Source organism: Canis aureus, chromosome 31, assembly GCF_053574225.1.
Source record: "Canis aureus isolate CA01 chromosome 31, VMU_Caureus_v.1.0, whole genome shotgun sequence".
NCBI lineage: Eukaryota > Metazoa > Chordata > Mammalia > Carnivora > Canidae > Canis > Canis aureus.
The window spans coordinates 11,080,962-11,104,569 of NC_135641.1; the positions used below are offsets into that span (position 1 = coordinate 11,080,962).

At 43.5% G+C, this 23,608-nt stretch overlaps 1 protein-coding gene across 1 annotated transcript in view; it reads right to left on the minus strand.

The window, feature by feature from the left end:
• The window catches only part of ADCY2 (adenylate cyclase 2), a 387,190-nt gene extending 364,111 nt beyond the window's left edge, over window positions 1-23,079 (minus strand). Inside the window, exons 1-2 of the mRNA XM_077879619.1 lie at window positions 22,837-23,079; window positions 717-914 (exon numbers count right to left, since the gene is read on the minus strand). Of these exons, the coding sequence (XP_077735745.1) occupies window positions 717-914; window positions 22,837-23,064 (426 nt within the window). The 5' untranslated portion in view covers window positions 23,065-23,079. The remainder of the gene's footprint in view (window positions 1-716; window positions 915-22,836) is intronic.
• Between the last annotated feature and the right edge of the window lie 529 nt (window positions 23,080-23,608).

Consider the following 23,608-nt stretch of genomic DNA (forward strand, 5'->3'; position numbering starts at 1 on the left):
CTCTCTTCCTGAATGGCTACAGAACTCACGAGCTTGAAGCTAGCAACTTGTCCATCATATCTGCGGCCCAGCCCTGCACCAGAGACAACTCAGCGCTTACTCCTGCAGCTGAGGGCATACACCCACAAGGAAGAACACAAGGCGCAAGTCCTAAAGAACTAACATCCTCCAGGTGTAGCTATTTCCTAAGCCAAGAGCTTCCCAGGGTCAACATGAATCACCATAGGTTCCCGGCAGGTGCATGTAGCAATCCTATGGATACCGCAGAATCAGGGTGATACAAAATCATTGCCACAGAAGTCTGTTGCAAGGAGGAAGATCTAGTAGTTGACAAAGAGTCCAAGGCCACAACTGGTGTTTGAGAGTTACAGGTAAGGCTCTGATCCCAGAGAGATCCTGGAATAACAGATAACTCAGGGACCAGGAGAACATGCAGCTACATGCAGGATGAAGACTATATCCAGACCCAGCCGTCTGAAACAGGTGACAGGGTGAGACACAGGCCTGCACCCAGGCAGCTGGCAAGTCTGATAAGTCCAAATGGGCATTGAGCGACTTCACCCACAGAGCACCATCAAGATGGCTATTTCAAAAGACTTTCTTCTCAGCTACGGGTCTTGTGTTTACAGTTTAGGGCCAGGTTTGCAGAACTAAGCATGTCATCAATTGAAGTACAGAAAGAAAACACAAAAAAAACCCACATTTTAATACCTTACCTGGTCCCAGGGAGAGACGGTGCCTCCAAAGCACATGAACAGGTACCCCATGGCCACGAGACATATCCATATCACCAAGGAGAAAAGGCGGAGCAGCTTTTTGAACACAGACTCGATGCAGACAAGGATGAATATTGCAAAGAAAATCGCCAGGGCCGTCGGGACCGTTATTAAAAACGCCACGTGGTCTTCAACTTCCTACAAGGAAGAAAAATATTGCAAAGGTACAATTTAGCAACACGGGGATACCAACGGTTCATGTCCTCAAATGTTATCGACATTAATCAATGTCAAATAGATCGAGTTTTAAAAATTATTCCAGAAGTAGAAGAGTTTGAACTTCTGCAAATTTAAATTTCCCATTAGTTTTTCTCTATAGAAATAAACCAGTATTGAATATTTAAAATTATGCAAAACAGTTACCTCATCAAATTTAGATTTTCCCTGATAAATGGAGAAATGGATTTTATTCAAAAGTGAATGTATGACTATCTACTATCAGGAGAAAAATAGGACAAGCAACTTCACTCCCTGAATCAGAGGATCAGAAATGTCCTCGCCTTAGAAAATTAAGGCTTCTAAATGAATTTAAAATGTTTCATTTAAAAATCTAAAAAACTGAGTCTCTCAAGTGATGAGCTTTTATTTTAATGCATGGCAATTAATGTTTTAAAGGGATCACAGGTTAATAGAAAAGGGTCAGAAAGTACTAACTACAGCGGTGAGAGAGCAGGAAATACTTGCAAGCACGTGCCATTTTGGGGGCTTACTTCCCTACTTATCTTGCGCTCCAGTGGCAAAAAGAACAGGAGCATCCCATATTAGCCTCCCTAATGCATTTTTTGAGGTCCACTTTTGCACACTAATGCTCATTCTCCATCAATTCACTTGCTAAGTACACATGCACAAAAGGACCCCTATTTCCATTCTATATATGATACCAGCTCCACATGATAGATATCGTGCTTCCTCTGGTTATGGCAGCATGGGTTTCAGGCTTTCACTTTGGCAAGGCCCTGCCAGACCATCGCCATGAGCAGCAGCCTCTGAGAGCTAGAACCCAGATAGGTCTACATCTCTCATCCAATCATGTATAGCCACTGAAGCACCCAAAGAACTTTTGATGAAAGAAACCATGTGGCCAGGATCCTAAAAACTTACACTGAGGCTTTAGAATAGCAAAGGTCATAGTAAAATCTGGGACTTGTGAGCCAGTTCTTTCAAACAACAGAGCCTAGAGAGCCCTTCACCTTTTCTGGTTGGTACGGGGTTCACTCCATCCCATTAGCAGCTCCAGCCGCACACCAGAGATGGTGGAGAGATGGCCCTACCTGGATACCAACCACTAACCACCGGGACACAGGGAAGCAGCAGATCAGCCAAATGGGCACAGACTCCAGATTAACATCAAGGCAAAAAAGGGCCCTAAGTTCTCCTTCAGTTTGTTTTGTTTTGTTTTTCTGAAGATTTTATTTATTTATTCATGAGAGACACAGAGAGAGGCAGAGACACAGGCAGAGGGAGAAGCAGGCTCTGTGCAGGGAGCCTGATGTGGGACTTGCTCCCAGGACCCCGGGATCATGCCCTGGGCCAAAGGCAGATGCTCAACCACTGAGCCACCAGGCGCCCCCGTCCTCCTTCAGTTCTCAACTGACTTCATGTCCCTTTCTCCCCCACCATTACACATGTGACCTGATATGTGGGGAAAAGACAACCACAATAATCACAACAAATACCAACAGATATATATTCCTGCGCTGGGCACCTGTACATACGCTAACCACGTTAATATTTACAACAACCCCATTTGGGGTGTGGTGTCAGCGCTATGCCAGGGGTGGGGAAAACGTGGCCCCACGAATGAAAACGAGTTGCGGAGGATCATGGAGCCCGGGAGGGAGGGAGCCAGGGCTCCGGCGGGGTCCGCGCGGGCAGCCTCTGCAATGCTCTGGCCTCTGCTCACACAGCAGACGGCGGGCAAGACCAAGGGCCAAAGAATATCCCTTCCAGAACTGGCAGAAAACAGGAGGATCAAGTGTGATGTTCTTATTCCGGCCCCGCTCCCACGGCCGCTTGCCCATGACCGGCGCCGGGGCTGAGCTCAGGCCCTCAGACACTTTACCAGGACTGCAAAGGGTAACGCTCCCCACACCCCGATGTCACAAACAAAGGTGCCCGTGGGTGTGACAGCACCTCCCTGGGGGATCCAACCTGAGATCACGACCTCTCGCTGCACACATGGAGCCCGAAATGAACTTAACTGAACTGTGGGCAGAAAGCTAGCCGCGAAGGCACCAGGACAAGCGGTTTCCCTCCTGCGACCCTTTGCTTCTTTCATTAACCCAGTCGGGGAGAAAGGATCGCTGACCTTACTGGCTCCCGTTTCTCCGGAAAGACTGAACAGGATGAGAAACTGTGCATGACGGTAAAGTGAAAATCAGAAAGTGAAGAAGGTGCAGGAAGGGTCCAGGAGGGGAAAGCTGCATCCCCAGCCCTTTCCCTGCTCTACTCTTAGCAAGGATGTGACTGCAAACAAGATGAAGACACAACCTCTCGCCCTGCTGGGCACAGTCCACACAGTCAGACCTGATAATCCTTTAAAGTCTGAAATACCACACTCTCTATCTCACATGCTTTCTTTAATTTCAGGGTCTCTATCACTGAGAAGTGCCTTGTCTGGGCTGCAGGGTGACTCCTCCGTGAAGCACAGAGGACACAGCACCTGGGTCCCATGATACTTTTAACACAAACGTGTTTTAACTTCTTTAAAAAAAGAAATTAACCAAAAACCCCCAAGCTCTTAGGGTCAAAGGGTACATACATGTACATACGTACAGTTGTAAACTATAATTCTGGATACATTTTGAGGGAGGAAGGGGGTTTTTCCGAGGCTATGTCACATGCCAGGATCCGAGGGGGCGGGTGTTGTGTCCCAGCACCCCCCAGCCTCGGGGGCAAGCCGGCTTCCCAGCTGGCCAGTGGCTTCCAAAGGCGGCCCAGGTGCTGTTCAGGAGGCCGATGGCCCTCACCGCTGTCCAACCTGAGCCCACAGAAGAATCCAGAGCTCTTCCCGTAAGAGGACAGCTAGCAATTTATTCTGCATTTGCCTTTTGAACTCAAACTCCAAACAAGTTTTAATATGGACTCCTCCACAAAATAGGATCTTTTATAGGGTGTCAAGGCAAAAACAGTAGCACATTCATTAAAGAATGTATAAGCTCATGAACCACATTCCTTCCTAGTCCTGCTGCTGGCATCATGGGCGTCTCTGCCCCCAGGGGAAGTAAATGAAATGCAGGAATGCCCTCAGTCCTTGGACCACAGGCCCTCCTCCTCCCTCCCCTGGTCCATTCCCAGTGGAGGGGATGATGAACAAAGCCACAGAGACACACCCCGTGGCTGTTTTCATGGGAGCTACTTCAGTTTTTGAAATGCAGAGCATAAAACAAACAACATAGCTTAAAATAAAGTGAACTAAAACATTAAAAACATTGTCAGTCTCAATGAAATATGTTTATGCAGCCCAACCCCATTTCCCCTCATGGAAACAAAAATTCACCATACAACACAAACTAAGTGAAACGTACAAAAATGCCTCTATTAGTACTCAAACACCTTTAAAACATGCCTTGAATAGGTTAAAAAAAAAAATTCTCCATACTACATGAACTAAGTGAAATGTACAAAATTGCCCTTCTCACTACTAAAACATACTCAAATGTCTTTAGAAATGTTTTTAAAAGTACCTTACAATGCAAACCAAATGAAATGTACAAAAATGCCTTTTCAAAGGGAGACCGTGAGCATGGTATCATCTATGTAATGATAATGGGCTCCTCTTGCTCGTTCTCTTTGAACATTTTATCCTTTCGTTTTCAATGCATTTTCCGGTAATTTGGGACGGCTTCTAATTGCTAGGCCTATTAAATACCCACTGCTTTCATGTATTATGTGACAGCTCTTTTGTTTCTCAGAGGTTTTTCCACAGGGCAACAGATTATATTTTCATTCTTTTTCATGTGCATTTTTCTTTTTTGTTGTTAAACAGTACTATTTTTCATTTACATGGTAAAGGACAGTCTCATGCAAAACACTGCTTTCCTATAAAAACAATACTTTAAAGTCCAACAGACAGGGCAGCCCGGGTGGCTCAGTGGTTGAGCGTCTGCCTTTGGCTCAAGTCCTGATCCCAGGATCCGGGATCAAGACCCATACTGGGCTCCGTGCACGGAGCCTGCTTCTCCCTCTGCCTGTGTCTCTGCCTCTCTCTCTCTTTCTCTCTCTCTCTCTGTGTCTCTCGTGAATAAATAAATAAAAACTTTAAAAAATAAAAAATAATAAAGTCCAACAGACAGAAGGTAGGGTCCCATCCCACTTACTTCTCTGTGACTCAGGGTGAACACCAAGCTCCCCTAAGCAGGTTTCTTCATGTAAGAAGCAACACAGGGCAAGGCTGGTGGGCGCTGAGTACATACAGATGTACCATAAACCACAGAGATTATTATCACAATGGCCATCATGACCTTTTTCCTTCAAATCTCAATACTTTCTCACCAAGGCTGGTCTGTTAATTATTGGAATGATGCCCGTTTTACACTCTGAATAATAATTTATCACCACAAATTATTTTGAAGGGTTGTCACTGGGCAAAAATATCAGCTTTTAGCTATGACAATATATTTGACTACAAATACATATTTTCATTCATTCATATGTAATATGTGTATTGTGTGATATAATAGACAATGTATTTTTCATTCCTTTCCACATACAGAGTCGGACTCCATTTTATTATGAAGTAGGAAAGGAATTAACAAAAATTCTGATTAAATAATTCTACAAAACTGTGGTGAAATAAATCAAAGAAGAGCTCAATAAATGGAGAGATATTTCATGCTCATGGATAGGAGGAATATTGTCAAAATGTAAATTATTTCCAAATTAATCTATAGAGTCAATGCAATCCCAATTAAAATCCCAGTAAGTTATTTTGTAGTTATCAACACATGGATTCTAAAGCTTACATGAGGAGACAAAGCACCCAGGATAGAGAACACATTATTGAAGGACAAGAAAAAATTTGAAGGATTGACATAATCAGACTTCCAGTCTTGCTATAAAGCTACAGTAATCAAGACAGGAACGATAATGGCAGAAGAATAAGACAAATAGATCAATGGAATGGAACAGATCCACATAAATGTAGTCAAATAATAACTGACAAAAGGAACAAAGACAATTCAATGGAGAAACAATAGACTTTTCAGCAGAACATCTTAGAACAACTAGACATCCATATAAAAAAATCTAGACACATACTTTATACCTTTCATAGACATTTTTTTAAAAGATTTTATTTATTTATTCATGAGAGACACAGAGAGAGGCAGAGACACAGGCAGAGGGAGAAGCAGGCTCCATGCAGGGAGCCCAGATGCAGGACTCGATCCCAGGTCTGCAGGATCAGGCCCTGGGCTGAAGGCGGCGCTAAACCGCTGAGCCACCCGGGGCCGCCCACCTTTCATAGACATTAACTCAAAATGGATCACAGCACAGATCTAAATGTAAAATGCAAAAGTAATCCTGAAAACTTCTGAAAGCTTTCTTATACCCAAACCTAGGGCAATCTGTCTTACTGAATAAATAATCAGTAACATACAAATATTTTTAAAATAAACACAAAAATTATAAATATGTGTACCTGCTTAAAAGAGGTATCATCCACTACTTGCAACTAAGTGAATTACATGCACACAAAAATACAGCCTAAGGTCTTGATCATATTTACTGATTCTCAGCTCCTATTACACAGGCCAGCATTCTTACTCATATTTTAAGACTATGGATAAAAACATGAAATAAGTGTGTTTTACGTGGAAAACTGTTCACATGAGGCAAACTTTAAAAAACTCTCCTTCCTCCAACTAGACTCCAAATACAAAGTATTCCTGAAGGATTACTAATTTCTACAAGCAGTAGACAAGGTCTCCAACTCACTTCCCCTACCCACCCCCATAAAAAACAAAAACAAAATAAAAAACACAGAAACAGAAAATATGAGTGCTGACCCCTCAGCAGGGGAGGGGGGGAGGTATGTAGATAGAAAGTCTAGACCACAAGAGCCAGGTCAACTGGAAGGAGTATGAACCAGCCTTGCCCTGTATACAGCAGCTGCCAAGGCTGAGAACCTCAGCAGTATGTAGATCCACAGGACAGCAAGTGGGGACAAAGGGAGCCAGAGTAATCCTCAACTGGGGTACATTCCAGCTTGGAAAGAGAAGTTAATTATTCTTAGGCAAAAGCTTTCCACTTAGAACTGCAGTATTCAGCCAACATATTAAAACAAAAATCGCCAAAAATGAGCAATCGCTAAGAACAAGGATCTACAGAAATAACAATTGGTTTAGATTCTCAAGGACTGCAGACATTGAAAATAACAGCTAGAGAACACAGAATAGCTGTATATGACATGTTTAAAGGAATAAAGGATGAACGTTTGAAGATGATCATACAACAGATCAATCAGGTACAAACACAGAAAATGGAACTTGTAAAACTGACCAATATAATCACATAAATAAAAGCTCAAGCATTGAAACAGAAAAAATAAATATAGAAACAAAGACAGAAAAAGGCAATAGTTAGAAAATCAGTGAACTAAAAGATAAACCAAAGCATTTATGTACAATGCAACAAAAGAAATAAATATTCCCTAATAATATATAAAAGATAAAAATTATTAGAAAGCCTAAGATACAGAAAATAGAATAAGATGAATAAGAAGGTATTAACATGTCTGATTGGAGTTCCCAAGTTACAAACTGAAGAGGCTTTAGGACATAATATATCTAAAGACAGATCAGTTGGAGATTTCTGGTACTAATGAATAACCATAAATCTACAACTCTAGCCAGTTAGGCAAAAAGAAATACAAGCACATACACATGATGGTAAAAATGCAAAATATGAGAGATAAAGAGGAACTTCGAAAAGTGGTCAAAGAGAAAGGAAGGACCACCCACAAAGAACAACAGTTTGCATAAAAGCAGACTGCAGCCCAGGTGGCTCAGAGGTTTGGCTCCGCCTTCAGCCCAGGCGTGATCCTGAAGACCCGGGATTGAGTCCCATGTGGAGCTCCCTGCAAGGAGCCTTCTTCTCCCTCTCCCTGTGTCTCTGCCTCTCTCTCTGTGTGTCTCTCATAAATAAATAAATAAATAAATAAATAAATAAATAAATAAATAAATAAATAAATCTTTAATTAATAAATAAATAAAATCTTTAAAAAAAAGAGCAGAAATTTCAACAGTAAGACAGTGAAGACAGATTATTGAGCAAAAAATAAAAGTCAACCTTCTATTGTCAAGAAAATAGGTGTGTTTTTTTGTAATAAGAGCAAAAACGTTAACATTTACAAATAGATTATTTTTAAACAGGAATTTACCATTGATAAATCTGCTCTAAAAGAATTTCTAAGAAATTATATAATCCTAAAAAGACTGTAAGATACAGAAGAAGGAAGTGAACAAATATAATGGTAAACATATTGGTACAACCAAACTCACACTGTCTATCTGAAACAATAATAATGGATGCCTAACTTCTAGGCTTAAAAAGACAGAAGTGAAATATGCATTAAGTAAAACATAAAAACTTTAAGGGTGAAGGTAAATGATAAAACACTCAATTCCAAGGCAATTAAAACAATTTTAAACATCTATGAACTCAATAAAATAGCTTCAAAATATATAAAGCAAAAATATAGAGGCCTAAGGGGAGAAGTAAAGTAATCTCCCAAGAGTAGATTTCATCATCTTGAACCACCTATTGATTGATAGGTCAAGGAAACAAAAGTAAAAACAATACAAAACAAAAAAGATGCAAAATATCGAATATCATAATTAACAAGCTTGACTTAATTGACAAATAAAGAATTCCACATCCAACCTTAGAGAGAACAATAATCTTCTCATGTGCACATGGAATATTTATAAAAACCATATACTAGGCAACCTGTAAAAAGTGTCAAAGAAGATGTATCATAGAGACCCATATTCTGTGGTTGCAATTTTAAATTAGAAGTTTAAACTAAAACATAAATTTAAAATAACCACATATTTATAACACCAAAAGCACAACTCTAAACTTTTGGATTGAAAAAGAAATCATAATATCTATTTTAAAAGAATGATGAAAACAGTGCAAATCAACACTTGTGTGCAGTAAAAGAAGTAGTCATTTCAAAGCTTGAACTGAATTGTTCTACTGTCAATTCAGTTTTGTGGGAGTTACATTTCTCGGAACCCCCTTTCATCTAGGGCTATTGGTTAGAGTTAAACAGAAGAGGAGGAATCTGTGCCAGATTTGGGAGGTGGAAATGGAGCAAGTCCTCACCTAAAGTCTTCAAAGTCAGACAGAATTATGGGCAGTCACAGAAGTTCAGGCAAGGCTTCAGCTTGCCCTAGCTGCCCCGGCCTCGTACCCTGCTTCTCTGCCTGACTTCTGGCCACTGCTGAATAGTGGTCCAGCACCGAGGTAGTAGCTACCAGAAGTAACAGATTCCCTGAAACTTCTCCATTGAGTTCTTCCATCTTGGTCGCCTACGAAGTGACTAGCTAAGTTTGGCTTCACAGATATCCGGGAAAGCGCCCACTTCTCCACCCAAACCAGTGCTTTATGAAGAATTCTTAGGGATTCTGTAGATAATTATTCTCCTTTTGAGAAACAGTTGCTGGGTTATTACCAATCCCAAAAGGGCCTGAACAGTGATCATGGACCATAACCAAGTCTCCACACAATCTAATCTGCTCATATTTATGGGACTGTTGTATGACCCACCAGACATGAAGCTGTATGTACACGGTGGCATCCCATCGGCAACTGGAGTAGACTCTGAAGACACAGGTAAGTTGCATGAGCAAATGTCACAGGTACTCACAGGTGTTGGTCCTGCCACACCACCTACCCTACCTCTCTCAATCTGCACCTATGTCGTCATACAGAGCTCCCTATGACCTGCTGCCTAAGGAAATAAAAATCTAGGTCTGGATTATATCTGGTTCTGCAGAAGATATTAGGGCCACCTAAAAGGAGACAATCGAAGCTGTGGAACTCTGAGCCCCTTACACGTGTCATCCTCTGGAGGACCAGCCATCCATCTATGGCAGGTTGATCACAACTGATGAAAGGCACAGAGATTTGTTTTCACTTGAATTGAACCTACTTTGGATACGGGTTTGCTTTTCTGCTTCCGCCCAAAACACCATATATGGGCTTTCTCAATGCACTATCCACTCACAAGGTATTGGCTTCTGACAGAAGCATTCATTTTACAGCAAATGATGCATGACGATGAGCTTATGCTCTTGGAATTCACTGATCTAACCCTGTTCCTCATCACCCTAAAGCAGCTTCCTTCACTGAAGGAGAGAATGAGCTTCTAAAGACTCGGTGAGGGTGCTGGCCTATGCGCAACACTTGTAGGCTGGGAGATATCCCCTAGGACAAAACAGATGCTTGGTAACAGCCACTAAAGCAAGGCACTGACTCTGCCACCACCAGGATCCACAGGTCTGAGAATCAAGGGATAGAAACAGGAATGGCTGCCATTCCCATTCCTATAAATATAGGCTGTTCCAGCTTAGAGGGGTTAGTTGTCAAAGGAGGACAGCCTCCACCACTCCACCAGGGAACTCAATAATGCTTCCATTAAACTGCAGACAGAGGTTGCTATCTGGCCACTCTAGGCTACTAACATCACTAAATCAGTGGCTAAAGAAGAGCTTTTAGTACAGTTGGGGTGACTGATGGACACTTCCAAGAAAAATCGGGTTGCTCATAGAGGATGCAGGCAGGGAAGAGTTTGACAGAATGCAGATGGTGGGGTGTCTCCTTTGCTCCCCTATCCTGTGATCAAAGTTCATGGAAACATCTAACAACAAATACTGTCTATTTGCAAAGTACCAGGTGAAGCAATGTTTATGTCACTGCACCTGCCAAGGAAATACGACCACACAGGATGGTTGCACAGGGCAAAGGGAATGTGGAATGGGCAGGAGAAGGATGTTAGAACCCCAGCTGCATCCCTGTGATCACCTGTAGAACTGAGGATGGCAGGAGCTATACACATTTCTTCCTTGGTTGGTATGAATGTATTTGCACGTGTGGGTATGTGCATGAGAAGTAATTATTTTGTTTCTTTTCCCTACAATATAACATGAGATATATTAATAGTGTATGAATAGCTTTTATATTCAAGTATCCAAGATAAAGGATTTTTAAAGGACACTGTTCCTTAGACCGATGAGAAATGAACTTCAATTGAAGTGGATAAAATGACCCTTCATATCCTCTTTTAGGGAGATGGTTGGTGTGTTTTCAGTTGAATAAAGAGGACCTGCATCATAATATGTAGAAGCACGACTCTGCTATCTTCTTTATCTAGAAGTAAAACACAGTTAACAGTGGTATACATGATACCTCGTAAACAAGCAGTACATGATGCTGGATTGTTCTGTCATCAAATTGATTAAAGCTACTTCCCAGAATCCCCTTCCCTGAATGCTCCCAGGGACAAGCTGGCCTATGGGGGTACTTGCCTGAGGTTTGGGAGGTGGTAGCAAAGCATTCCCCCCAGGAAGGGTAGCCTGCTGGTCATATATGGTTGGAGATCATGTGGAAGGTCCTGGTGGGCCCCAGTCTGCTCTGGCTCTCCAAAGCTCTGCACGGGGCCCAGACCCGGCCCCTCACCCAGTATCTGGCTATACTCACAGAGGTGGTGCCACACAAAGGTAACTGCTCTCAGGAACTCCCCTGAAAGGCTCTCTCTGGCAGATGCGGGCTGCTCAGGACCTCAGCTTTCCCTGTACCACCAACTGGTTAGCAACTTCTCTGCTCATCCCCTAATGCTCCCTTCTGGCCCCAAGCTTCCCATTAAAACAAGCAGGTTGAAAACGGATGAACTTTGTTTCCCCCTTCAGAAATTACAAAGATAGGATGCCTTGGTGGTTGAGGGTCTGCCTTTAGCTCAGGGTGTGATCCTGGGGTCCTGGGATCGAGTCCCACATCCAGCTTCCCATAGGGAACCTGCTTCTCCCTCTGCCTGTGTCTCTGCCTGTGTCTCATGAATAAATAATATATTTTTAAAAATTATAAAGACCAAACAAACACACAAACAACAATAACAAAAGAAACCCAGAGAAAGTAGAAGGAAGGTGTAATGTTCAGAGACCTTCAGAAACATTCCCTATTTCTTCCTTCAGAGTTCCTCCTGGGAAGTGCTTTCTGACCTCCTTTGAAGTTAGAAGTAACCATGCTAAAAAAAAAAAAAAAAAAAAAAAAAAAAAAAAAGAAGAAGAAGAAGAAGTAACCATGCTTTGGCTAATGGAACATGAGCAGAATCCCAGGTCAGTCTCATCGCCAGAGCCATGTACGTGCCCATGTGAGGCCACAGAGCACTTCTCTTTCCATGGCACAATGATCACAAGAGCACTTGTCATGAGGAAGACATCCATGACCCCAGCTCTCGTTGTAAATCAGATGAGCAAAAGCTCCCTCCCGGCCAGGATGTGTACACAAGAAATAAACCTCTGGGGTATAGGGCCAAATTTGGGGTTTGTTAACCCCTCACAACCTATACCATCTTCACTGATAACAAAAATTGGTATATGAAATAGGGTGCTACCCTAACAAAACCTAACATGGACAGCACTGACCATGGCCAGGTGGCAGAGAAGGAAGCACACTGTGATCAAAGGTGAAAAATGGCATTCATTAGCAAAGGTCCACTGTTTGTTTTTCATTTATCTTGGAAGGCAAAGGACACCCTAAGAGAATTCTAAGTCTAGGTTCAGTGAACCGTTTTCATAAAGAGCTAGATCATAGGTATTTGGGGCTTTATTTTAGCCACATGGTCCTATGAGGTCACACCATTTAACTCTGCTGCTGTGCCTTAAACACAGCCATAGATCATGTGGAAATGATGGTCAGGCTATACTAAATAGAACTTTATTTAAAAACAAAAATCAGGCATTGAATCAGAGCTGGTCCCTGACCCGAATCTGAAGACCTCTACTCCAGAAGAAGTCACTCAACAAAACATTACAAGCATGGGTTCGTTGCTGTTGGCTGCATGTGTTAACACAGTACAAGACAAACACAAGACCAGAAAATAACTAGTTGGTCATAAGGAGGAATAAGTGGAAGCAACACAGTCCAGAATGGTATGGATTTGTCAGATGGCAAGAGGGAAGTGATTCAACTTGTGTTCTAGAGTGAGAGGTGATTAAAACAGCCATGTGGGGAAAACCAAGATCACTGCTGAAAAGTGGATGTATGAAGATGTCTCAGTGAAGTCCCATCTGGAGTATGGTGCCAGGAAATTCTTTCAAGTGGACAAAAGGCCGCATGGAAAAGAGGAACAGAAAGTGTGTTACTCAAACAGGCTAAAGGGAGGCACAAGCTAAGAGAAACAGAGATAGGGGGAAGGGAGAGGAAGCGAGTGGGAGAGAAATGGGGTGAGAAGCCTGAGGAACACAGCAAATCTAACAAGTATGTCTTAAAAAGATCTATGATGACCACTGACACCTGGAGATGCCTGAAATTAAGCAGGAGGAAGCTGATTAAGTTTTGAGAGATTTGTGTTTCCAAAAACAATACCAGCCTGCAGCACGGCTGTTCTAGACATCAAGGAAATGCTGCATTCTCTGTCCATGACAGCCAATGGGCTGAGACAACTGCTCAGTCCTCAGGTGGGAAAGACTCCCCAACAGTTAGCCCAGATGTGTTCAAGAAGGTGATCAACAAGGAAGAGCACCCCCCAGGGGAGGTTCAGCGGGCCGAGAAAACAGCAGACAAAGGGTTCATTTTCAGGACAAGGGTCTGGGTCTAATGAAGAATCAATGGGTTCTCAGACCCAGGACCAGGGACCATGGAACTGCCTGCCTGGAGATTTAGCATTGCTTGTGTCGTCCTTCCCCTGAAGATCAACAAGGATAAAGGACAGTTCTTTGAAAAATTAAAGCAAAGCAGACATGTGATGAAATTAAGAAAGGTAAAAAAGAAAGTAATCATGTTATAAATAAAAAGACAGAGTATATGCAAATGAGAACAGTATTATCAATGCATACGATTAAATTTGACAATTTGGATGAAAAGTAAAAATTCCTAGAACTATCTTATTGAAACTGACTCAAGAAATAAAATTAGAAATATGAAACAATTCTTTTCATATCAAAGACACTGAAATGGAAGTTCTTAAATCTCCCTACAAGGAAAAAGCAACAGCCCCAGTGGTTCTCCAGGCAAATTCTATCAACCAACATACAGAAAACTCTTAAACTCTTATAGAAAACTGAAAAAGAAGACATGCTTACTGATTTATTTTATAAGACTAGCAAAACTTTAAAAGAAAACAACAGTTTGATAAAGGAATATTCCAAACTCACTTCACCAAAAGTATATTTGCAAAACCCTTAATCAAAATGTTAGCACATCACATCCAGCATTTTGTAAGAGATACCATGAAAATGGAGTTTGCCTCAGGAATATAAAAATTGTTAAATGTTAGAAAATCTGCAATTATTACTCATTACATCGACAGATTAAAAAACAACTTAAAGAGCATATATGATCACTTCAATTTGGTAAAATTCAAAACCCAATCACATTTAAACTTTTTGTGTAAAGTGTAACAAAAGGAAATCGCAAAGGGTAACTACAAAATCAGCATTATCCTAAATAAACAAAAAAGAACTCTCTTTAGAATTAGGAAAAAAGCAAGGGTACCCACAATCACCAATTCTGCCAATATAATATTAGAGTTCTTAGCACAATGATATAGGAAATAGAAATGTAAGGCCTTCATACTAGGAAAGAGAAAATAAAACTCTCATTATTTCAAGTGATATGTTACCTAGGTAGAAAACCTGAAAGAATCTACATTTATAAGTTATAAAAAGGGCAAGAATGCAAGTTATAGAATAACACATATAAACTGTAAAACTTCACTAAAGCACACAGATGAATGGGAAGATGCTCCATTGCTCATGGACAGAAAAACTTAGTATCATATCAATTCTTTTTTTTTTTTAAGATTTTATTTATTTATTCATGAGAGACACAGAGAGAGACAGAGAGTCAGAGACACAGACAGAGGGAGAAGCGGGTTCTATGCAGGGAGCCTGATGCAGGACTCGATCCAGGGATCCAGGGATCACACCCTGAGCCAAAGGCGGGTGTCCCCATAATATATCAATTCTAATCAGTGAATCAATAGTGTCAATATGACACTAACAAAATCCCAGTTGAGTTTTCCATATGGAGGTTGACATAATGTGACTACATAGTTTATAGAGAAGAAAAAAAGGTCAAGAGTAACCAAGAAATCTTTAAAGGAGTTGAAAGTTACTTGCCCTGCTTAATCTAAATACTTAGAAAGCTTTAGTAATTATAGTGTGTATGTGTGTGTACCTGCAGTACTACAGGATAAAAATTAAAAAAAAAAAACATAACAGAATAGAGAACTCGTAACAAAACACTCACATATGGAATTTTGACATTTGACAGATATGGGGAAAGAAACAGCTAAAAGTGATTATCAAAAGTTCATTCACCTCAAGGAAAAAAATGTAAATGATCCTCATCACTACCTCATACCATATACATACGATTATATATGTATATATATATATATACACACACACACACATATATGTATATGATAAAATGAACACAAACAAAAGCAACAAAATAATGACAAAAAGCGTAATATGAAGCTTACTTCAGAGGGCAGGCAGGGGAATGGGCTGGGAGCAGCATATAGACTAAAATACGTTATAGGATATACCCTAGTTTGCACTGGGTTCATGAGTGTTTATTTTATTTAATTTTTAAAAGATTTTTTATGTATTTATTCATTGGAGACACAGAGAAAGAGGCAGAGACACAGGCAGAGGGAGAAGCAGGCTCCCTGGCTGGTCATAGCTGTAATGTCCCAACACCATCAAGTCTGAGGGGCAGTAAAGGACATTAATGGCATGGGCAGAAGGTCCAATTCAAGACTTTGCAGTCAAGGCCCCATTCCAAAAGTTTGAATCCACCATCTTCTCCACCAGGAACCTCCTGTAAGTGGTGACCATAGAGATCTGGTCTATTCACAGGATTCTCTCAGGCAATAACCATCTTGAGAAACCTTCTCAGGAATTTCAGTGCTCTAAAAAGAAGCTACTGTACTTTCCTGCCTGTAGGTTTGAAATACAACAAATTATTCATCCAATATATTTTAATTGTGTTGATAATTGGAAATCCCCATTTCTAGCAACAAGTTTTTTAAAAGTGATTTGATTTGACTCTAAGATACAATTCGCCTTAGGTAACCCTAATAGCCTCACCCAGGTCTATATTCTTATTCTGTCTTGGCACCATCATTCTAGAAACCTGGGCAAAGTCAGAAAACTAGTTGGCAAAGTTACTCCCAGTGGTTTCTCAGGTGATGGTTCTCATTACTGCTTAAGTCACTCTCACCTGAGTATGGCATCTGGGGTCAGAAGTGTAAGCCCCGGTAAAAAAGAAGGAACAAAAAAAATTATTTACATTCCCAGTGATGGCTGGACTCATTAAGTTTTCTTCAGAACTTCTTTTTCCCTTTCTTGTCATTTTTTTTTATCATATCCTTATACAAACAGGGCACAGACGCAACATTAGTCATGCCTCAATTTGGTCAAATGGACAAAATATATGAACTGCCCCAACAATCCTTTTTTCTCCTCCCAAATGCACCTGTGGTCAAAAGCCAGCATTTCCAGGAGTGTGTCATTTTCCTGGTTTGAAACCAAGAAATCACAACCTAAGTATCTAATTCCTCTTGGTAATTTTATATACCGTTATATATACCATTACCCAAAGCTAACAAAATTGTGAAAAAGGGGGGTCAGTCAATATGTCATTTGGCATGAACTGTCATGCTAGAAAATAAAAAAGTATGTCGAAACGTGACTTTTAATTAAACAATCTATACCTCTCCACCAATGTTTAATAAACCAAAGTTTATACACAACGTTTATCACATGAATAGAAACACATCCCCGGCTCTTTCATGCCCAGATTAAAAAATCCTAGCACTCATGTAGTTTTCAGCCAGAAAATACATCTACAGGAGACCTCGGCAAGGAGAACCCTCTGCGGCACAAATACACTAGAAACAGTGACCTACACTTCTTCGGGGTGCAATGTGTGCCCGGCACTGTGCTACACATTCAGATGATCTAACCTTTTAACGCCCAATGAGCTCCCGGAGCCTGGCTGTGCTCGTGTTATTTCACAGATGACGCATCTGAGGCTACGGCAGATAAATTCATTTGTCAGGGACACACACTAAGTGCTAACACAGACCCCAGTCCAGGCCTATCAGCAAAGTTTTGTGCCGTTAACCAGTGGGCTAGGTGATGGAAGTGCCAGCTGCGAAGGACACCGGACCTACACCCATAAATCATACATTCGTTCATGTGGCTCCCGCTGTACGGCTTAGGGCCATGTTAAGTAAGGGGAGCTCTGGGTTTCTCCCCTGAAAGAACTAATGATTAGGTGAGGAGACAACAGAAGCTCACAAAACCATTCTGGACGTCAGATGACAGTGATGCTGTGGTGAAATGATTTCGAATGGTTTAGCTGCTGCGCAGGCCTCAGAGGCAGAAACCAGCATGGACAGAGTGTGCCGCAGAGGCCAGACCGCTGAAGCTCAAGGAGCAGAAGCTGAATGAGCAGCTCAGAGGGGAAGAGGCTTGCAGGGGAGGGCAGCCACTCAGGAACAGGAGCTGGAGACGCAGGTGCTCTCGGCCCCTAGGGTCCAGGCTCACAGGTTATCCTAGGGGGGGAAACAGGAGTTTAAGGATGACATCAGGGCAGCAGAGATGAGCTGCTTCAGGGTGGAGCACCACCCAGGGGGGTGCCAATCCCAGCGCTGGCCCCAGGAGACCCTCAGGAAATAGCAGTGAAGGAGAATGGGTGAAGTCCAATGAATGGTGCTGCTGCCATTCATATCAGGTCATGGAAAGGACTAGCTAGCGGACGAGCAGATTATTCAGACACCCAGGGCAGACTTTACCACTCGCCATTAGTGATCAAACATATCAACGTGATTAATACCCCCATAAAACATCCTTAACACAGTAATATATCAGCTCCAACAGTAGTATTACCTCTTAAATAGAATGATTTAAAAATATCAGTAAGAACCAGGAAATTTCACATATAGTTCAATCAGAATAATTTCACATGCCACGGTGTTTATGGCAGTGACTTCTGAGACAACAGACAACAATGGATCCTCTGCTTAATGGGGAAGACACCGGGAATACTGAGCGTAATGAAAATAAATGACGTCCACCTCCCCTGAGCTCATCGTCAGGAAGCAGCTCTACCAAGATTTGTTTTAACATTAAAAGAGAAAAGAACTGATGTGTAACTCCATTACACAGAATAAAAGTTGAGGACGTTGACATCAGTGTGAAATTTCAACAGGAAAACGGCTACTGTGCCAGAACCGGAGCTGGGAATTCTAGATCTGCAGGGATCTCCAGGAAAGTTTCCCAGGAAAAGCCAAATGGCCTGCATCTGGCCCCAGCTCTGCACCTAGGTGACCTTGAAGAAATGAGCTCACCTCTTTGAATCTCAGTGTCCTCATCTGGAATGAATGCCCTTCCAGTTCTTATGTATGTGGCATATTCCTTCACAGCAACAATAAAAATGCAACCACAGAAGACCCGCTAGTGACAATAGCTCCTGGGGGCATATTCTGTGACAGGCATTACTCTAATTACCTCACATGTACTAACTGGGAACATCGTTGCCTTAGAAGGCAGGTACCATTCTATTTTACGAACAAGGAAACTGAGGCATAGAAAGGTTAAACAATTTGCCGAAGATCACAGAGATGGAAAGGGACGAGGCCAAAGGGTTAATGGAGGCAGACGCTCTTGACTATTACCCCCTCTGCCTTTTTAAAGGGAGAAGACTAGGTAGGTACTCTGCATATATTCAACTATGCACTTTAATATACCAAGGATGCTTCTAAAGCTTCTTATTAGCCCTTGAAATCGCAACCACCTTTCCTGCAGAAAATTACAGTTTTTTCCTTATCTTTTGTTTATACCACAGTTAAATTATCACTAAAATGACTTGTGAATTACTGGTTGCAGTTACAAACACCTGCCAAGTAAGATTTTCTTGCATGCATAGAAATTCATAGGGAAGTGTATCTACAGTCACCTCTACTCCAATTCCTAAGAACACGCACTATTCCCATGCACCCCCAGAATTATGAGACTAGAGGAAGCATGAACACAATTTCCTGCTCCTCAGAGGAGATGCCAGACATATTTAGCCGCCTTCTCCAACCTTCCACCCACCAAGAAGAGTGAAGGATTGAGTTTCTCCTCATTGACATCCTTCCACCCACTGGGGGCGCTGAAATGTTGTCTGGAATAATAAAGCCAATTTCCCTGTACAGTGATGGAGCTTGTTTTGGAAGAATTAAAATTCTTTCTCCAGGTATAGCTAAAAGAAATATTGATATACCTACCCTATAAAAAAAATGCCCAATGCTGGAAAACTGTTTTGGAATGACAAGTACTTATGGTGATTGTTTGGAAAGACCTAGCTCACCAAATCATGTAAAAGCAAGAAAGTAGAAGATCATATCCTCAGTCAAAATCCTGCTCATTATATATTTAATAAAAGTATGTACGCTTATATGGATTTCAATATCATACTCAAACAGAAATCAATTTTGTTGCAATATCTGACTATTTAAAATTTATGGGAATAAAAGTTTTCCATTCCAGTTGAAATATTAACTATTTCTAATCATAACTTTTAGCTAAAACAAATCTGGTTGCAGCCAGCTGGTATTTTGACAAACTGAAAAATGTATGTCAACTTTCCTAACAATGGCAGGCCAATTTTGAGAAAAGCATGCTGATTTTGGACATAATAAATTAGAGGATTTAATTCTGATAGACGGTTTCTGTGCATTTAATAATGGGAACCAGTCCTGAAAAATGAAGTGACATCATAAGACTTAGAATTTAAAGTCTTGTCTCATCAGTTCCAAGTTTTCTGATCCCAGGTGTCAAGTCTATCTTGCTCATCATGCCCTATACTATATATTTTATATATAATTAAAATGTCCGTGAAAAGCAACAGAAAATAGTTTTCATATTATTAAAATGTTAAAATTCAAGATATCCTATCACATGTCCTATTTATTTCACGTCTAGATAATTCCTCACAATTATGGGGTTAAAGCTATTTAATAGCTTTTATTTAAAAAAATAAAATAAAAAATAAAAACAACAACCCTATTTAACAGCTTATTATGTAGAAAATAATTAAGCGAGATGGTGAAGTTTCAATTCAGAATTTATTTTCACAGTATAATAAATAGACCTCAAGAACTACTTTAACTTCAAGATCAACTGATGCAGATTCATGGACTGATCCTAGGCAGAAATTAAGTGAAATCAGTGTGTGAGTAAGGTCAATTAGGGAAATACCAAGTCAAGACAAAACTGTTTTATTTTTAACAATTCTATCAAATCACTTCAAACAAAGGCAATTACATAAAGCAAAACATCACTGCGTGCTTGGATGATGCCAAGATCATTTTGTAATCCAAGCGTCCTAGGAGAGGATGGATGTGCTTTAAGAAGATTGCCAGACTTTCTCTACTACGAGAACTGATGGAAGTCTAATAGAAACCAAAATCAGGCATATTCATGGGAAAGAAGAAATCTGTCCAAGATTTCAGGCAGCAAAAATAGATCTGCAGAGCTCCTGAATTACATCAGAGCCCAGCTATTCTTGTAAAGCGCTCGAAGGTGGAACCCTGGCCTGGCCCCAAGCGACTATTTCCATCTTCCAGAGGTAGACCTCCTGGAAGCCAAGCTCTGGTCAGTCTGAGAAATGAACTCACCCCACTCGATGTGAACACCATCCCCATTTTTCAATGCTCCATCTTTGACTGTATGAAGAGAGAGTATTTTTTGGAAAGTGGAACTGCTGCGTATGGTATTACTAAAAGCAAAATAGAAATGCGCTGTCCAGAGCTCAGAACCGTCCCAGTCCTTCATAATGCCCATGATCTGAGGATGTTGCCCAGTGCTTCCAGATGTTTCCCAATGGTCCTGCAGCCCCAGTCCCCAGCTGAAGGGAGCCTATCCACCTGCCTGAGTCACACTCCCTGATTCTGGAACATTGAACACCTCAAAAGATTTACACGGTAGTCAGTCCATGAACCAGGTACAGCAAAGCATAGTCGGTGCATTCTGTTGCCTCTGGACATCATCCTGGGCTACAGCCATGCCATGGGAGGTGCTTACTCTGTGCTTAAAACAATTTAGCTGAATGCCAGGAAAGTGTGGAAATGGTTGATTTCTCAGGGAAAAGTAAAGATGCCTGGATAAATTTTTTAAAGGATACCACTCAGCACTTGCACTATGTGAAGGGGAAGGTAAAGGAACTGCGTAAAGACAAATCCAGAGCTTGAAACAATCCAGAGAAGGGTGCCTTCGGCTGGACTACACAGAATCTGAGACAGATCTATTCAAGAACATTGATTTCCCTAAGGTTTAAGAAGTTAAGAGATCTGTATCACAGAAAAGGTGGTGTGTGTAGGGGCGACATGAACTTCACCCTTGTCTTTAAATATATTAATGGTGCTATAAATAGGCCATCACCTGCTCCTCCTTTTCCATTTGGAAGAGAACAAGCCAGAGGGTTTGAATTACACATTCAACGGAATCACAAGCAGCGATGTCCTAGCAAGAACAGATTTCCAGAGGAAAACTGACATGTTTTCTTCTCTGCTAGTACAGGAATGAGGGGGAGCTGCTCTCAGAGACCCTGCCACCAGTCAGAAGAGTGGTGGAGAGAGATAAAGATGCCATTCCTGAGGGCATTCAAGGCTGATTACAAGGGTGTGAGGACTCCCCTGAGCTCACACCCAGAAGAGGTGCTCTCTGCTTTAGATTTTAGGGTAAAAGAACCAGTTTGTGAACCGTGGCATCATCATCTCCTACATTCTTTTTTTTTTTTTTTATTCTCACCGAATTCCATCAGAAGACAGCACTTCTTGAGTAGTGTGGAGAAAAAGAAAACTTTACTTTTTTAAGAACTCTATGATGATAACAAGTTTTCCCATGCATATTAATTGCGCACCATCTGGCTCAGGATATCAGAAACAAACTGCCAAACACGAAGGACAGCTATTTTGCACAGTGGTGAAATACAAGCAATCATCCACATCTCTGCTCGGTGGACACGAATACGGGTGCATAGTTATATTCTAAGCTACACATATATGTGTATATATATATGCATACACACCATTCAGTAGCGACATCCCCAGATCAACCACTGACCAAAAATATCTCACTGGATAATCGATGCCTGGCACAATCTGCACATGCATAATCATAGGCAGTGCAAAAGTTTGAACCACACAACCAGAATGATCGGTAACAGGAAGTTTACCGCCATCTACAGATTTTCTCTCCCCGCTCAGGGAGCGAGCCAAGGATTCCTGCTTGAAAAATAAAAATTGGCAAAACGGGCATCAGCTGTCGAGTTGCATTCTGCTGCCCGTGCTGGGAGCCACTTTAATGACCTGCACAAAACAGTAAACGCGATCAAGCCCCTCTCTAGAAACCGCAGACTCACAGCAGGCCGACACCCCACGTCTCCGTCTACGGCACTAAACACACAGGTCGCACGGCGGAGACACCCGATGACCCCTTTCCCGCTCCCACTTCCCCGCGCTACCCACTTTCCGGGGAGGCCGACTCCAGCGCCGGCCCGGGGCGAGCAGCGGCCCCGGGAAGCCGCCCGGGCGGGGGTCGCGCCGGGGCAGGGGCCGCCGGCGGGGGAGGAGGAGGGGGCGGGGGCGGGGGCGGGCGCTGCCGCCGGGTGCGCGGAGCCGGGGCGAGCACGCGTCGCGTCCGGCCACCCCGGGAGCACCTCGGCAACTTTGTCCCGGGCAGAACCTGCCGGGAAACTTTCCTGTCGCCCGCAGCCCGGGCGAGCCGGGGGGGCCGCGAGCTGCGGGCCGGCCCCGCGGGAGGCCACTCACCAGCCGGAGCGCGAAGAAGACGGCGAGCAGGGCGAGGCAGGCGCCCATGACGATGAGCAGCAGGAAGACGATGAGCGGGTGCTGCTGGCTCATGCAGTAGTAGGACTCGTACAGCCAGTCCCGGGACCGCTGCAGCCCGCCGCCGCCGCCGCCGCCGCCCGCCGCCGCCGCCGCCGCCTCGGCGCGGTCCCGCAGGTAGCGGCGGCGCCGCATCGCCTCCCGCCACATCGGGCCGGCTCGCGGGGCGCCCGCCGAGCGCGCCCGGCCGGGGCTGCGCCGCCCGCGTCCCACCCCCGCGCCGCCTCGGCCCGCGCGGCTGCCGCGCTCCGAGCTGCGCGCTGGGGCCTCCGGCGCGGGCGGAGCTCGGCGCCCCGGGCTGGGCGGCGGCCTCAGGGGCAGCTCCCGGCGCCGCCGCTGCCGCCGCCGCCGCGCGGGAGGGGGCGGGTGCGACCGGGGCCCTCGGCCCGCCTCCCCCCCCCGCGCCGCGCCGCGCCGCCGGGCCTCCGCCCACCGCCGCCGCCCCCCGACGGCCGGGCCACGCGCAGGGGGCGGCGGGCGGCCGGCGGGGGCCGCGAGGGAGGGGCGCGAGGGAGGGGCGCGCCCGGGCGGGGACGAGCCCTCCTCCGCCCCCCCGCGGTCCGCGGCGGCGGGGCCCGGCCGGGGTGCCCGCTGCCAGCCCCCTCCCCCGCACACGTCCCGCCTGGCTCCGGGGCTGCGGGGGCGCTACCCGCTCCCCACGGCTCCGAGCGCGAAGGGAGGGGCCCGCGGCGGA